Source organism: Salvia hispanica, chromosome 1 (assembly GCF_029641045.1).
Source record: "Salvia hispanica isolate PSC_SH4W2 chromosome 1, Shi_PSC_v1, whole genome shotgun sequence".
Classification (NCBI taxonomy): domain Eukaryota; kingdom Viridiplantae; phylum Streptophyta; class Magnoliopsida; order Lamiales; family Lamiaceae; genus Salvia; species Salvia hispanica.
This window is the reverse complement of record NC_142692.1, coordinates 12915637-12930636: the sequence shown is the minus strand read 5'-3', so window position 1 is coordinate 12930636 and position 15000 is coordinate 12915637. Positions and strand designations below refer to the sequence as shown.

At 35.4% G+C, this 15000-nt stretch overlaps 3 protein-coding genes across 4 annotated transcripts; 2 read left to right on the top strand and 1 right to left on the bottom strand.

Moving 5' to 3' along the window:
- The first annotated feature begins 1376 nt into the window (after positions 1-1376).
- On the top strand, positions 1377-3945 carry LOC125222413 (alcohol-forming fatty acyl-CoA reductase-like). The gene is made up of 10 exons (XM_048124998.2): positions 1377-1607; positions 1696-1799; positions 1888-2090; positions 2170-2270; positions 2355-2547; positions 2638-2799; positions 2917-2998; positions 3076-3342; positions 3418-3545; positions 3631-3945. Exons 1-10 carry the CDS (start codon positions 1529-1531, stop codon positions 3779-3781), a joined length of 1470 nt encoding a protein of 489 aa, XP_047980955.1. The 5' UTR covers positions 1377-1528; the 3' UTR covers positions 3782-3945.
- A 1181-nt stretch (positions 3946-5126) lies between these two features.
- Positions 5127-6966, bottom strand: LOC125218173 (uncharacterized). Of its 2 annotated transcripts, XM_048119799.2 has the most exons (7): positions 6877-6966; positions 6704-6754; positions 6416-6565; positions 6244-6317; positions 6026-6144; positions 5551-5634; positions 5127-5420 (listed from the first exon to the last, which is right to left on the bottom strand). In XM_048119799.2, the coding sequence occupies exons 2-7, from the start codon at positions 6708-6710 to the stop codon at positions 5324-5326; spliced, it is 531 nt and encodes a 176-aa protein (XP_047975756.1). In that variant the 5' UTR covers positions 6711-6754; positions 6877-6966; the 3' UTR covers positions 5127-5323. The 2 variants fall into 2 exon arrangements, with proteins under 2 accessions (XP_047975756.1, XP_047975755.1); XM_048119798.2 differs by lacking the exon at positions 6877-6966 and having other exon boundaries at positions 6704-6870.
- A 5-nt stretch (positions 6967-6971) lies between these two features.
- On the top strand, positions 6972-8525 carry LOC125218175 (uncharacterized). The gene is made up of 4 exons (XM_048119802.2): positions 6972-7109; positions 7201-7300; positions 7907-8139; positions 8260-8525. The coding sequence occupies exons 2-4, from the start codon at positions 7213-7215 to the stop codon at positions 8284-8286; spliced, it is 348 nt and encodes a 115-aa protein (XP_047975759.1). The 5' UTR covers positions 6972-7109; positions 7201-7212; the 3' UTR covers positions 8287-8525.
- Positions 8526-15000: the final 6475 nt, after the last annotated feature.

Here is a 15000-nt window from a genome sequence, read left to right as displayed (position 1 = left end):
TTGTAAAACAAAACTTATATAATTAGGAGCTAAAGAATAGCAAAAAAAGTCAAAGATACTCCCTATTTCGTGGAAACTAGTAGTACTAATATATACACTCAGTCTTATTTTTCAATTTTAGTCAATCCTACAAAAATAGTCTCATTTTATCTTTGGCAAGTTTTTTTTTCTCTTATAAGTGGGTCTCATTCTCCACTAATAATATTTCAATCACTTTTTCTTTCTACAACTATGTCAACAACCTACATTATAGATACCAACACGAAGATATTTGTATGTTAACATATGACATGCGTTTGTCAACTACCTTTAGTTGACATACAAATATTTTCATATTGACCTATATAACATAAGTTGCTGATATAATTGTCGATTATCAATTTAATATAGTTATCAACATAATTCTATTCCTTAAAAAAATGTAAAAAGTTTCTAAGTATTATTCTTGAATGCTGATACAAATACAATTGGATTAATTGATAATCAATTCGGTGACATGGAGACACATTATTCGGTTTCTAATTGGCGTAGTATATACTCAATCATGTATGGTTTTAGGATAATATTATTCTCTGCCTCTCAATCTCGATCGTACATTATAATATACTAGTATATACACACACAAGAGATACAGACTACAGTATTGGTACATAATTTATACACATGTTTATATTAAAAAAATGAAGTATGCCTTTGTGTATCTCATTTGTATAGCATCAATTTAAACAAGATGTAACTATCAAGTATGTAATCGAACATATATAATTATGTATTTTGTTTATTATACCAATAGAGGGAGGAATAGGAGTAGGTTGCAACCATCCAACCAAAAAAAAACTACCATTGAGGTTGGAGGATCTGAAAACCAAGAAATAGACACTTGCATAATATATTAATCATTGAGCCCTAAATTTTGCAGATGTTGAACTCTGCATATGAGCTGAGAAAAGAAAGTATAGGGTATACTCCCTCCGTCCGCCATTAGGAGTCCCATTTTTTTCGGTATAGGTTTTAAGAAATGTTAAGAGAAATGAGTGGAAAAAAAGGTAGTGGAATAAGGATACCACTTGTATATATTAGTTTTAAATGAAATGTGAGTGTAAAGAGTTAGTGGAATGTAGAGCCCTATTACTATTTATAATAAATATGAACCGGAACTCTTATTCACGGACGGAGAAAATAGAAAAACGGGACTCCTATTCACGGACGGAGAGAGTATTTTGTATAATTTCCCATGGTACTAATATAATGATGAGTGAAATTAAATTTAACAAAAGAAAACTACTCTGACTTTTGCGTGCACTCAAACCAATTTATGTTTGGCCCCTCAATAAACCACAAACTGTTATCTATATATTGCAGCTCTTTTTTATGTCAACACCAAAAAACCATAAACTGATACCCTAGCTATATCATAATTGCATACCCCAATTTGTATAGATATTTATATAAGCCTTGTCATTTTTGGCACTCCATAGGCAATTTGGGTTAATCCCAACCTAAATTATTCAATCATCTTGCTTGTTCAATGGAGTTGGGAAGCATTCTACAATTCCTAGAAAACAGGTCCATTCTTGTTACTGGAGCCACTGGCTTTCTAGCAAAGAGTAAGTGCTCTTTGTCTCTTATACACACCCACACACACACACAATACAAACATGAAAAAATGTTAATGTCCAATTTGAATGGATGTAGTTTTTGTTGAGAAGATACTGAGAGTACAACCACATGTCAAAAAACTCTATCTTCTGTTGAGGGCTTCCGACACAAACGCAGCCATGCTACGTTTCAGCAACGAGGTAATTAATTACTAGTATACTACTTTACTCTCAACAGATTTCATAACTATGATTCAGTCAAGTTATGTATACATGCATGCATGTGCAGATTATAGGAAAGGAGTTATTCAAAGTTTTGAAAGAGAAAAATGGGGCAAATTTGAGTAGCCTAATTGCAGAAAAGGTTAGAGTTGTAGCTGGAGATATCACCTTTGAGAATTTGGGTGTGAAGGATTTATCATTGTTGGAGGAAATGTTGACTGGAATTGATGTTGTGGTTAACCTAGCCGCAACCACAAACTTTGATGAAAGGTAATTATATTAATCATTCAACCTTGACTAAAATATTTTTCATTTTTAACATGAAATTAATTTGAGATTTTGCATGCAGATATGATGTCTCACTTGGAATAAATACGCTTGGAGCCAGGCACGTTTTAAATTTCTCCAAAAAATGTAAAAAGTTGAAGATTTTGGTACACGTATCAACCGGTTAGTACTATCAATTATCAAACCTACCCTTTCTTTATATATATATGGTAATTGTGTTTACCACATACGGTATATTGAATGCAGCTTATGTATCTGGTGAACGGGAGGGATTGATACTGGAAAACCCTTGTATGATGGGAGAGACGCTCAATGGAACACGTGGACTCGATGTTGAGGCCGAGAAGAAATTGATAGACGAAACACTGAAACAGCTCAAGGCTCATAATTATGATGAAGAGTACATCAAATCATCAATGAAACATTTGGGAATTCAAAGGTCATTGCATATAAGTACAGAATTTCTTTCTTCTCTATAACAACTACTACTACTAACTTGAAGTAGTATATTTTATGAATGAATTTGCAGAGCAAGGAAGTTTGGATGGCCAAATACATATGTGTTCACGAAGGCGATGGGAGAGATGTTGTTGGGAGAGTTGAAAGAAAACATACCTCTTGTAATAATTCGTCCCACAATTGTTACTAGTACTTATAAAGAGCCTTTCCCAGGTTGGGTTGAAGGGGTCAGGTACGAATACAAATACAAGTGCAAATACAAATACAAATACAAATACAAATACAAATACAAATAATGTTTTGTATCATAAACTCTAATTTTTGAACAATGTGTTATTGGAATGGTTAGGACTATTGACAGCTTGGCTGTGGGATACGGTAAAGGAAGACTGACATGTTTTCTTGGCGACCCCACAACTGTTGTTGATGTGGTCAGTAATAAACAAGATTTTATTTAAGATAGGTTAAATTAAATAGCTAAAACTTGATGATTTTTTTCTTCTTATAGATTCCGGCAGACATGGTGGTGAATGCAATAGTGGTGGCTATGGTGGCTCATGCCGACCAAGCAAACGAGAGCGTATACCACGTGGGATCATCAGTGTCAAACCCAGTGGAGTACGCGTCGCTGCAGAGCTACGGGCTGCGGTACTTCAGTGACCATCCATGGATTGACAAAGATGGGAAGCCTATCGTGGTCGGAAAGATAACTGTTTTGAACACTATGGAGAGTTTCCAGAGATACATGAGGCTCCATTATTTACTCCCTTTGAAGGTTTAACACAATCAATCTTGATTAATTCTTGTATGTGTATATTCATAATTTGACATAGTGAATGTGTGTGATCAGGGGTTGCAAATGCTGAACACGGCTTGCTGCCAGTATTTCCAACAGATGTACATAGAGAAATACAGAAAGATCAAGTTCGTGATGAGGCTCATCGACCTCTACGCACCTTACTTGTTCTTCAAAGCATTGTGAGTGAAAATGTAACATAACATAACATAACATAACCAAATTGATTATAAAATCTAAGCATATCGTGTGTGCACTGCACTGCAGCTATGATGACATGAACACTGAGAAACTCCGATGTGCAGCAAAAGAACTGGAGACTGAGATGTTCTATTTTGACCCCAAAACCATAAATTGGGATGATTATTTCATGAACACTCACATTCCGGGAGTGGTCAAACGTGTCTTCAGAAACTAACCGATTCGCAAGTAGTACAATTTATCTGCCATGTACTATCAATTCCAATTTTTAGTTTCTGTTAGTGTGTATCAAGTTGGTATTTTGTAGTCTGTCATTTTCTTTCAGGCTACACATGTAAACGTTGATTGATTTGGAATGGAATGGAAAAGCATCCTTAGACATCTTTTTTTGTAGTGTACAAAAAAAAAGAACTTTATGAAGTGATATATGTGAACCCTTGATCCATGAAATGGCCTTCCCAATACAATTGCATTGCAATACCGAAGCTCAAACAAGAAGAAATGGAAAATGAACATTATATTATAAGAAAAAAAGATAAGTATGGGGTTGTGAATTAGGACTCCCACTTGGCACCTTTGAACCTCCATCTGTGTGCGCCACCAGGCCGAGTGAACACATATACAATTGGCTACCCGGCCGAGCAGCTAGGGCCACCTGGTCAGGTTCTTCTCCTGCCAGACAACAAGCTTCATCCATTCGGACCAGGTTGGGTGGTCTCCTCTGTTGCCAGACTGCTGCCCCCTCTCGTCTCTACAATCCATTTTGTCCTTGTTTCGCCTCATCCGTCTTCCTTCGTCCCCAATTGAGCCACGACTCCTCGAGGGCATCGTTTCACTCGGTGTTGAGCAACCGAATTCGCATCAAAGTAAGTAGCAGAGGAAAAGCATCTTTGTGCTTGTGGCAATGACGCAATTAGTGATATTCTAATCTAGGCACATCTATTCTATGAAACTATTCTGAAACCCCTCTTTGGCTATTGCTCGACTTTGGCTGTTGAGAATTTCTGGAAGGTCTGCCTTTTCCTTTTAAGTGTAAAGATGCACATAACATTAGCAATGTTGCTAGTTTAAGTTAATAATCACATTCAAGGAAATATATTTGAAGTGAAGAATGGTGTTTTAATCAAAAAATAAAAAATAAAAATTGCAGGTTGATGCCTGGGGAAGATGGAGCCTTTGGAACATATGGCTACCAAGCACGTGTTTCGATTTCATTTCTGTATCAGAAAGGTGGTGGCTGGATCGATGGTCGGAGTGAGACTTGTCTGGCAGAGCACATCAAAGACAATGCTATCGTATCACTTGTTCTTATGAAGAGGATGTTCGCAGCATATTACAAGTCACACAAATATCTCATCAAAATAATTAACAACTGTGGTGATGAATATAGGCGTATCTAACACTGCATATCCCTATTTTTGTAATCAGCTTCAGCAATGAGTGTAATCTCACTTTGAAATTTCAACAATTTGCTTAGCCGATATACATTCATTCCTCTTGATTCTTGACAAAATGAACTCAACTTTGAAGACACAAGAATAGCATATAGAGATGCCATAATAGGAAGAACAAAACTTACTTTTATTTGTATTCTTCTAGAATGTTTTTTTCTTCATGGAAGCATTGCTAACTGGAAAGCTATGCTATGCTGAGAATACTCTCACTTCCTATATTATACAACAAAATGGATGAAAGAATACTCGGTTTGAGCTGTTAATGAATTCCTCCATCACTTAGGTTGGCAATATGGAGGCCATCTTCACCAAAAGAACCATCTCTTCTTTGTACTCGATTCTCCAACGGTTTCATCTTTCTTTCTACTCTCTATCCCTAGCTTCAGGGCTTCCAGCTGCTTCCTACATGACAACATACATAAAAAAAAAGTTACGCAGTGGCAGTTAAACTTGTGCAGAGTCCTTCATTTACATAACACATGCCAATGCCACCATCATTGACTCGAGAAGGTTCAGGATCAGAAGGCCTTACTTAGTATCAGTAAGGCGGCCATGGAGACTCCATCTTTGTCTAAATCCTTCCATGCCTTCGACTCCACTTGCTAAAATTAGGCGTCTATGAATGCAAAGGAAGAATGTATGAATCAATAAAATTCACCCCAGAAAAATGCAAACAACACTTGGATCTGCAAAGGCGAGCCAGTACAACTTGTGAATATTCTTAAACGTGGTCTTTGGACGAACTAAAAAGTAGCAAGCTTAAACGTGAATATACTTTTGATTGAAAGACTAATTAGTGCTAGATCAAGAGGATCTGCAAAAGGCGAGGCAGTACAACTATAATGCTACTCTTAGCTCACAACAGAGAACACTTATGGGGGAAGAATGCATTTAAGTTGCTCAGAATATGTCTTCCAAAACAATTCCAATTTTTTAAAGAATTAATCTGATGATAGAGACAAGACAACAAATGCAAGGTAGCAGTATTTCACTGCTGATTGCCATACCTCTCCAGTTGAGTTGCTTCTGCCTCCAACTGAGTAGATCTTTCATTTGCCAGATTCAAAGGCATAGACATCCCTAGTTTCCGCTCACTATCTTGCAGCCTCTGTCTAAGCTCCTTATCCTACAAATATGGAGCTTCTCTCATATATATTTGGCTCAAGAAACTCTACAGGATAAAAAAAATAAGATCAAGCACAGCAGTTTTATCTCTAAAACCCACCCTCCTCTCAGCACATTGCTTGTACAACGCAATCTCATCTTGACAGAAAGGCTCAATATCATTAATTTGCAGACCTACGACACACAAGCAATCAAAATCGAAAATTCAAGATCATCCATACTTAGTTACTTACTAATTTATGCCAAGTCTAAAAATGGAACGAAGACGTTACAAAGAAACAAATTCCGCAAAATGCCATCACAGAGATCAACTCCCTCGAGCACATGTGACGCTATCTCCGAAGGAATTACCGGTGAAGGCGGCCCCATCATCAGATCATCACCCACCAGTATAGTTTCCTCCATGCCAGGCTTCGAATCAACTGCAGAAACATACACAAAACGCAAATTTTCCCAATCAAATCAGTCCAGTTAACAATATATTCTCAAAATCTTAAATTAGTTATTAACTTCGTTCAAGCCGAAAATGAATCAAAAGGAGAGTGAAAGCGATAACTTACCATCCATGGCGGGAGGTCGTTATAGTACACGAGCTGCTCGATGAAATGCCTCTGATAACAAGCAACTCAATTGGATAAATACAAACAAACAAACAAAGCGAATCACTCCAGACATAAAAAATGAGTTGCAAATACTGATCGGAAAATATAAATTATAGCGCGCGGCAAATCACCTCCGGTCACTGCACAAACAATTTGTGTTGCGTGATAATTTGGATTTTAGATATTAATAAATCTGAAGGGAAATGTTTGTAAAATATGTAGAAATGATTATTCCAGCTTGGTAGTTTGGGCCAAACAAAAAAGCCCAATATCAATACTGGCCCGAAATCGCCCAAACCCTAAATAGATTTCCCGTGTAGCAGCAGCTTTGATTTTCAGCATTTGTCTGTGACTAAGTTTTCAGGTGATTATGGATGCACCCATTGTTCTTCATTGTGGTGTCTCTGTTTCTCGAGGAGATTTGATATCTAATTTTGTTTGTTGTTACTTGTTAGTCTTGAATAGCAATGAAGGTTGTCGCAGCTTACCTGTTGGCCGTCCTCGGTGGCACCGCATCTCCCTCAGCTGAGGATGTGAAGGCCATTTTGAGCTCTGGTTCGTTGCTTCGCTTCTGCCAATCATGTCATTGTTTTATTTGCGATCTAATTGTTGTATTATTTGTTCATTATCAATTTTTGATATACTACTCCATTTGTTTTTTTACAAGCATAACTTTTTTGCTTATCAATAATCTTTCTTCTTATTCATGGGTTTATATCTTGGTTTGGCGTGGAATATTTTTGTTTCATCTTTGTATTACTTAGAAATATAATGTAAGACTAATGGATTCCGTAGTTGATATTTATGATGAATTACATTACAACACAAACTGTTTAGTGGTAAATAGAACTCCGTCTGTTCCATAGTAGTGGAGTTATTTTGTCATTTTGGTACGTTGCATAGTAGTTAAAGTCAACACTTTTCTTCTCACTTACTTTATTCTCTCTTCATCTCTACTTTATTCTTCCTTTACTTAGCTCACTTAACACAATTTTCCTTAAATCACGTACTGGAAAGACATACGCCTCCACTACTATGAAGTTCTTGAAATTTGTTAGAAGAAATATAAGCATCATGACTTTAGTTGTGTTATCTGTAATATTGTGACGTGCTAATGATACATTTCTGTATTTGAGTCACTCCATTTCTTTATTTTTCCAGTTGGGGCTGATTGTGATGAGGAAAGAATTGAGCTGTTGTTGTCTCAAGTTGCTGGAAAAGATATCACTGAGTTGATTGCTGCCGGGAGGGAAAAATTGGCTTCAGTGCCTGCAGGTGGTGGTGGTGGTGTAGCTGTTTCCGCTGCTACTGGTGGTGCAGGCGGTGGTGCTGCACCTGCTGCTGCCGAGGCAAAGAAAGAAGAAAAGGTCGAAGAGAAAGAAGAGTCTGATGATGTAAGTATAGTAATTCGGATGCATTATTAGTCCAAATGTCTTTCTTCTCATCCTATTCTAGAAGAAAATGTGATCACAATATTGTTTAACCAACCTGAATTTTTGTGCTTTTTTTTTCAGGACATGGGCTTCGGGCTCTTTGACTAGGATTTGCAAATGCAGAGAATTTTTTCTGATTTGTTTTTGGCACTGGAATTTTGTATCCGAATAGTGTTCTTGGGGGGTTTAAGATCTATACTCTTTCATGGTTTTGTTATTTATGTTTCCATGCTCTTGCCATTTTGGTGGCTTTTAGGAAGGAAATTAACTTTATTTTAATGTTTTTGGCTTCCCATTTGTATCAGATTTGCAGTGCAATTGTGGAGTTGGATATGTTCTTTGGAATATTTTTTATATACCTAGGTTATAAAGTGTGTTATTTGGTAGAGATAATTTGTCTAACTAGCTCAAAACCTATTATATGCATAGCTTTCATGATCGTTCATCACCGACTAAAATGTTTTGTACTACAAAATATTTAGAATCTGTCTAAATTTTCTCCACTTTTTACAACAGAAATTTTTTCTTCAATTTTTTTCCTTCTCTTTCATTGTCTTGAATTTTCTATTTTTCAGCCTTCACAAATTTTTCTCCAACACTAAAAACACAATTTCACTCTTTAGCGTCTGTTTATCCTTTACTTTACTTGAATTCGGAATTTCAAAATCTCAAATTAGCACCGAAATTAGAAAATTATAATCAAATATAACGCGCTAAATAAAGGCTTGATCATGGCCAACTTTGTGAAGGGTTATAATGTTCGATGTCCAATAGCCTTATGTACATGTTGAGCAAGTTTTAAAGACAAGTAGTGAGTATTCGAGCAAAAGATTCCCTAAAATATAATGATATATATATATATAGGTTCATGATCAATTGAGATTTTTTAGGGTAATTGAGAAATAAGATGCAATATCAGCCACTCATTTTTATTAAATGAGTGGTCCAGATTTTGCCACACAAAAAATATTTTTAGATTAATTTATTATGAAAGGTATAATAGTAAATTCAGTGAAAACAAATTGAAACAACCACAATTGAAACAGTCTCCCGTGATTTCTCAGCTCTCTACATTCTCTCTCTTAATCCACCTCAAATCCGCCATTGAAATCGCTCGAGCTACACAGCGACATTGAATAATTCTCTCCATCAATCGACAGCACCTCCAATTTCCTCGCCTTTCCCCATCCAAAATCCGCCTTCAACAGAACGAATCTCGGCGATCCAGAAACTCCGAGCACGCTCTTCCCGAAGCATTTGAAGATATCCGACATCCAATTCTCCGCTCCTCTCAAAATCTCATCTCTGTTTTTCAATTTCCCCTCGATCTCCGCGCCAATTGCCTCAGCCGCCGCCGCGAATCCGTCCTCCGCCGCTAGCTTCCCGCGCTCCACCCGCGCCACCGAGCTGACGATGCAATTTCCGAAGTAATTATCTGGTATCGCCGGATCCTTCCTCCCCCTGGCGTCAGCAGGTATGATGAAAAGCTCCGCCGCATTTTCGTCGGATTTGTCGCCCGATTTCACCATACAGCTCCAGACATACTCCGCGGTGGCGATAAACGACGACGCCGGCGATTTGGTGGCGGATTTCAGCTTCTCAATGTCGGATCTACGGAGGAGGAATGTAGATCTGACTCTGTTCGTAGGCAGCGGAAACGACGCCGATATTGATATTCAAACTTCAATTGCGAAAAATTTCACAGTATTCTTGTTATGTTTGAATATTCCATTAATTCAAATTTGATTCAGTTGCTCGTCTCTCTACATTTATTGCTTGAGAACTATCCTCAACCATACACATTAATTCCCTTATTATTATTTTTTGCTGAGTATATTATTAATTTCTTTAATCAGTAGCACGAATTTGTACAATTCCACTTTACAATAAATTAAGATGATTTTTATTTGAGTATATGTCATCTACATGTAAAGGTATGAAAAATATAGGTGTTTTTTCTCAAAGAAAAATGACCATACCATACAATTATTGACCAACTTCAGAATTCTTTCTTTTAGATATTAAAATTGGTAAAATACATCATTTACAAGTCAAGTCAACTATAATTCTAAGAATTGGGCATATAGTTCTGAACCGCAGTACCCCTATTTTAAGGTCATTTTCAGTTTGAAGTGTTATTTGTTAGTTGTTGACATTTTAATACGAGTTGTTGACATTCGATATTCTCGGTATTGATATGTGAATAGTAAGTGTTATTTGTTAGTTGTTGACATTTTAATACGAGTTGTTGACATTCGATATTCTCGGTATTGATATGTGAATAGTAAGTGTTATTTGTTAGTTGTTGACATTTTAATACGAGTTGTTGACATTCGATATTCTCGATATTGATATGTGAATTGTAAGTGTTATTTTTTAGTTGTTGACATTTTAATACGAGTTGTTGACATTCGATATTCTCGATATTGATATGTGAATTGTAAGTGTTATTTGTTAGTTGTTGACATTTTAATACGAGTTGTTGACATTCGATATTCTCGGTATTGATATATGAATTATAAGTGTTATTTGTTAGTTGTTGACATTTTAATACGAGTTGTTGACATTCGATATTCTCGATATTGATATGTGAATTGTAAGTGTTATTTTTTAGTTGTTGACATTTTAATACGAGTTGTTGACATTCGATATTCTCGATATTGATATGTGAATTGTAAGTGTTATTTGTTAGTTGTTGACATTTTAATACGAGTTGTTGACATTTGATATTCTCGGTATTGATATGTGAATTGTAAGTGTTATTTTTTAGTTGTTGACATTTTAATACGTGTTGTTGACATTCGATATTCTCGGTATTGATATGTGAATTGTAAGTGTTATTTGTTAGTTGTTGACATTTTAATACGAGTTGTTGACATTCGATATTCTCGGTATTTATATGTGAATTATAAGTGTTATTTTATTGAATGTTGAAGATTTGAAGATTTGAATGTTGAAGATTTGAAGATTTGAAGATTTGAATGTTGAAGAGATTTGAAGATTCGAAGATTTGAACATTTGAATGATGAAGATTTGAAGATTTGAAGATATGAATGTTGAAGATTTGAAGATATGAATGTTGAAGATTTGAAGATTTGAAGATTTGAATGTTGAAGATTTGAAGATTTGAAGATTTGAATGTTGAAGCTAGAGTTTTAGAGAGGATTTTAGAAAATGATTTCAAACACAATTTAATGAAAAGACAATTATACCCCCTTGTTGACATAATGTGGTATTTGTTGACATTTTGTTAATCTTGTGGATTAGTGGCCCATATTGCATCTCATTTCTCAATTTAGCTAAATAATCTCAACCTAACAAGACCCTATATATATATATATAGGGGCATGTTAGGGTGCCACCACCCCTTAAAATAACACCATACCACCATTTCTAGCCAATCATTTGTACACGTGGACGAATAATAAGCTGCCACATGGAAAAAAAAAAAAAAAACCAAAAAAGACGGGCAGCAATTTTGTGGTCTTTAAACAGCAATTTTTCTTGACAGCAATATCCAACACGTTAGACAGCAATCTATAGATTGCTGTCTAACGTGTTGGATATTGCTGTGTAGCGTTTATAATATTGCTGTATAAGCGTTGTCACGTTGTCATTTTAAGGGTGGTTGTCATTTTAACACAAACCTATATATATATATATATATATATAGAGGAGTGATCAAGGTCTAACTAATTTTAAGTGTATAACTAAAGAACAAATCTCATCCACACAAATAAAGGTAATAGATATTTTTTATTTTAATGATGTAAAATAGGCTAAGGGTATTTTTGGAATCACATCATGAAATTCATAAGAGGCGTGTGTTCCATATCAAATCATTCCATTCCAAATCAGATCTGGAACCAAAATTTCATGATCGATTTCCTTCCGAATTAGATTCATTACAATTCTGTTTTTCCATTCCATTCAACCGACGCGATTCTTCTCCAATTCACGTGATTCATTCTCCAATTTATCGCGACGCGAATTTTGTCCAATTCATCGCGATTCTTCTCCAATTCATTGCAGTTCATCATGATTCCATTATTCTCCAATTCATCAATCACGCAAAAGAGAAATCAATGGATTCAATTCTGATGTGGGGACGAAGATTTTTTCGATTCCGATCCATCATCATCGGGAGAGGAAGCTGAGACTTCTAAAGGTAATTATCATACTTTCGAGTGAAGTATTTATCGCTTACAGTGAAGCATGTGATGCATGCCTTATAGTGTTTTGCGTTTTCATTCCAGTGAATTATATTGAGGATATAGTGAAGTATTTTACATTTACAGTGAATCAAATTATAGTTAAATTGAAGTATATGATGCATGGCTTGTAGTGTTTTGTTTGTTCATTCCAGTGAAGTATATTGAGGATATAGTGAACTATATTGTGCTTACAGTGAAGTGATTTACCTTTACAATGAATCAAATTATGGTTATAGTGAAGTATATGATGCATGCCTTATAGTGTTTTGTATTTTCATTCCAGTGAAGTATATTGATGATATAGTGAACTATATTGAGCATATAGTGAAGTATATGTAACGAACAGTAAAGTATAAATTGCTTTTTATACAACAATGAATTATTGCTAACAATGATATAAATATTTCATATAAGAATGAATTGGTTCACTATAATAAGGCGGGGGTAAAATAGTCATTTACAAAAATTAGGGTTAAAATCAATTACACTCATTTTGAAAAATGAATTGTTTCGCCATAACCTACTGCGCTTCTTCTTCTCTACTCTCTACTCTCAATGGAAACCTAGGGTTCCGCCGTTTCCTCTGTCTCCGTTGCTCATTTCAGCCGCTACTCTCACTTCCCGCTAAGTTTCAACATCTATTCATCATTTACGCCGGTAGGGCTGGGCCATGGGATGTTTGTGGCGAAGGATCTCGCCGGAGTGGCGTTGGGAGAGAGATCGGTGGTGGTGAAGCCATCGTTGTTTTTGGTTGGGATCGTATAGTCAGCTCTCTCTCTGTATACTTACTACACTAATTGGATAAAAGTATATGTGTTTATGTCTTTATTGCAACTATGCTTCAAACTATATCTGTATTTGAACTAAAATTGTGATATACGGGAGTGGAAAAAAGATACACATTTACACACACTAATCTTATTCTTATGTGTAGTCTTTCTATAGATAGATCTGCAGGGATGAAAAGAATCACGATTGGAACTTGATGAAGTATATTATGTTTACGGTGAAGTATATTGTGTTTATAGTGAATTAGTATTGTGTTTATAGTGAACTAGTATATTGGCATGTGAGTTGACATTTTTGTATTGTGCTTATACTGAAGTATATTGAATGTGAGTGTACTATTTTGACATTTACATGATGTATATTGTGCTTGTATTGAAGTATGTTGTTTTTATAGTGAACTATATTGGCATATGAGTGTACCGTTTTTGCATTTAAGTGATGTATATTATGCTTATAGTGTAGTATATTTTGTTTTTAGTGAACTAGTATAATAACATGTAAGTGTACTGTTTTTGCCATTTTAATGAAGTATATTATGATCACAGTGAAGTATATTGTGTTTATAGTGAAATATATATTGATTACAGTGAATTATTTAGGCTTTATATTGAATCTTTGATTACAGTGAACTATTTTTTTTAATGATTGAATACTTGTACGAAGTGAATATGCTTTATAGTGATGTTTCAATACCTTATAATAATGTTTGAATGCCTTATAGTGTACATACATGTTGATCACAAAGACTTCACTCTAACCATGGAATACTTCACTCTAAGCACGTTTTATTTCACTGAAATGAAAATATAGTGCACTATAAGCATGGATCACAAACACTTCACTCTAAGCATGTAATACTTCACTTTAAGCACGTTTTACTTCACTGAACTGAAAAAACAGTGCACTATAAGCAAGGATCACAAACACTTCACTCTAACCACATTTTACTTCACTGAGATCACCATAAGCATGCATCACAAACACTTCACTCTAACCATAGAATACTTCACTCTATGCACATTTTACTTCACTAAAATGAAAAAATAGTGCACTATAAGCACGGATCACAAACACTTTATTCTGACCATAGAATACTTCACTCTAAGCACGTTTTACTTCACTGAAATGAAAATATAGTAAACCATAAGCATGGATCACAAACACTTCACTCTAAGCATGGAATACTTCACTCTAAGCACGTTTTACTTCACTGAAATGAAAAAATAGTGCACTATAAGCATGGATCACAAACACTTCACTCTAAGCATGAAATACTTCACTCTAAGCACGTTTTACTTCATTGAACTGAAAAAATATTGCACTATAAGCAAGGATCACAAACACTTCACTCTAAACATGGACTACTTCACTCTAAGCACTTTTTACTTCACTAAGATGAAAAAACAGATCACCATAAGCATGCATCACAAACACTTCACTCTAACCATAGAATACTTCACTCTATGCACATTGTACTTCACTAAGATGAAAAAGTAGTGCACTATAAGCACGGATCACAAACACTTCAGTCTAACCATAGAATACTTCACTCTAAGCACGTTTTACTTCACTGAGATGAAAAAACAGATCACTATAAACATGCATCACAATGACTTCACTCTAACAATAGAATACTTCACTCTATGCACTATTTACTTCATTGAGATGAAAAAATAGTTCACTATAAGCACGGATCACAAGCACTTCAGTCTAACCATGGAATACTTCACTTTAAGCACGTTTTACTTTACTGAAATGAAAAAATAGTGCATTAAAAGCATGGAATACTTCACTCTAAGCACATTTTATTTCACTGAGA

Coding starts and splice junctions, on each gene's coding strand:
- LOC125222413 (XM_048124998.2), top strand. CDS start 1,529: ATGGAGTTGGGAAGCATTCTACAATTCCTAGAAAACAGGTCCATTCTT. Junction 1,608..1,695: donor CACTGGCTTTCTAGCAAAGA/GTAAGTGCTCTT, acceptor GAATGGATGTAG/TTTTTGTTGAGAAGATACTG. Junction 2,800..2,916: donor GGTTGGGTTGAAGGGGTCAG/GTACGAATACAA, acceptor TGGAATGGTTAG/GACTATTGACAGCTTGGCTG.
- LOC125218173 (XM_048119799.2), bottom strand. Junction 6,318..6,415: donor TTTGCGGAATTTGTTTCTTT/GTAACGTCTTCG, acceptor TGTGTGTCGTAG/GTCTGCAAATTAATGATATT. Junction 5,421..5,550: donor GGCCGCCTTACTGATACTAA/GTAAGGCCTTCT, acceptor GTTGTCATGTAG/GAAGCAGCTGGAAGCCCTGA.
- LOC125218175 (XM_048119802.2), top strand. CDS start 7,213: ATGAAGGTTGTCGCAGCTTACCTGTTGGCCGTCCTCGGTGGCACCGCA. Junction 7,301..7,906: donor GAAGGCCATTTTGAGCTCTG/GTTCGTTGCTTC, acceptor TTATTTTTCCAG/TTGGGGCTGATTGTGATGAG. Junction 8,140..8,259: donor AGAAAGAAGAGTCTGATGAT/GTAAGTATAGTA, acceptor TTTTTTTTTCAG/GACATGGGCTTCGGGCTCTT.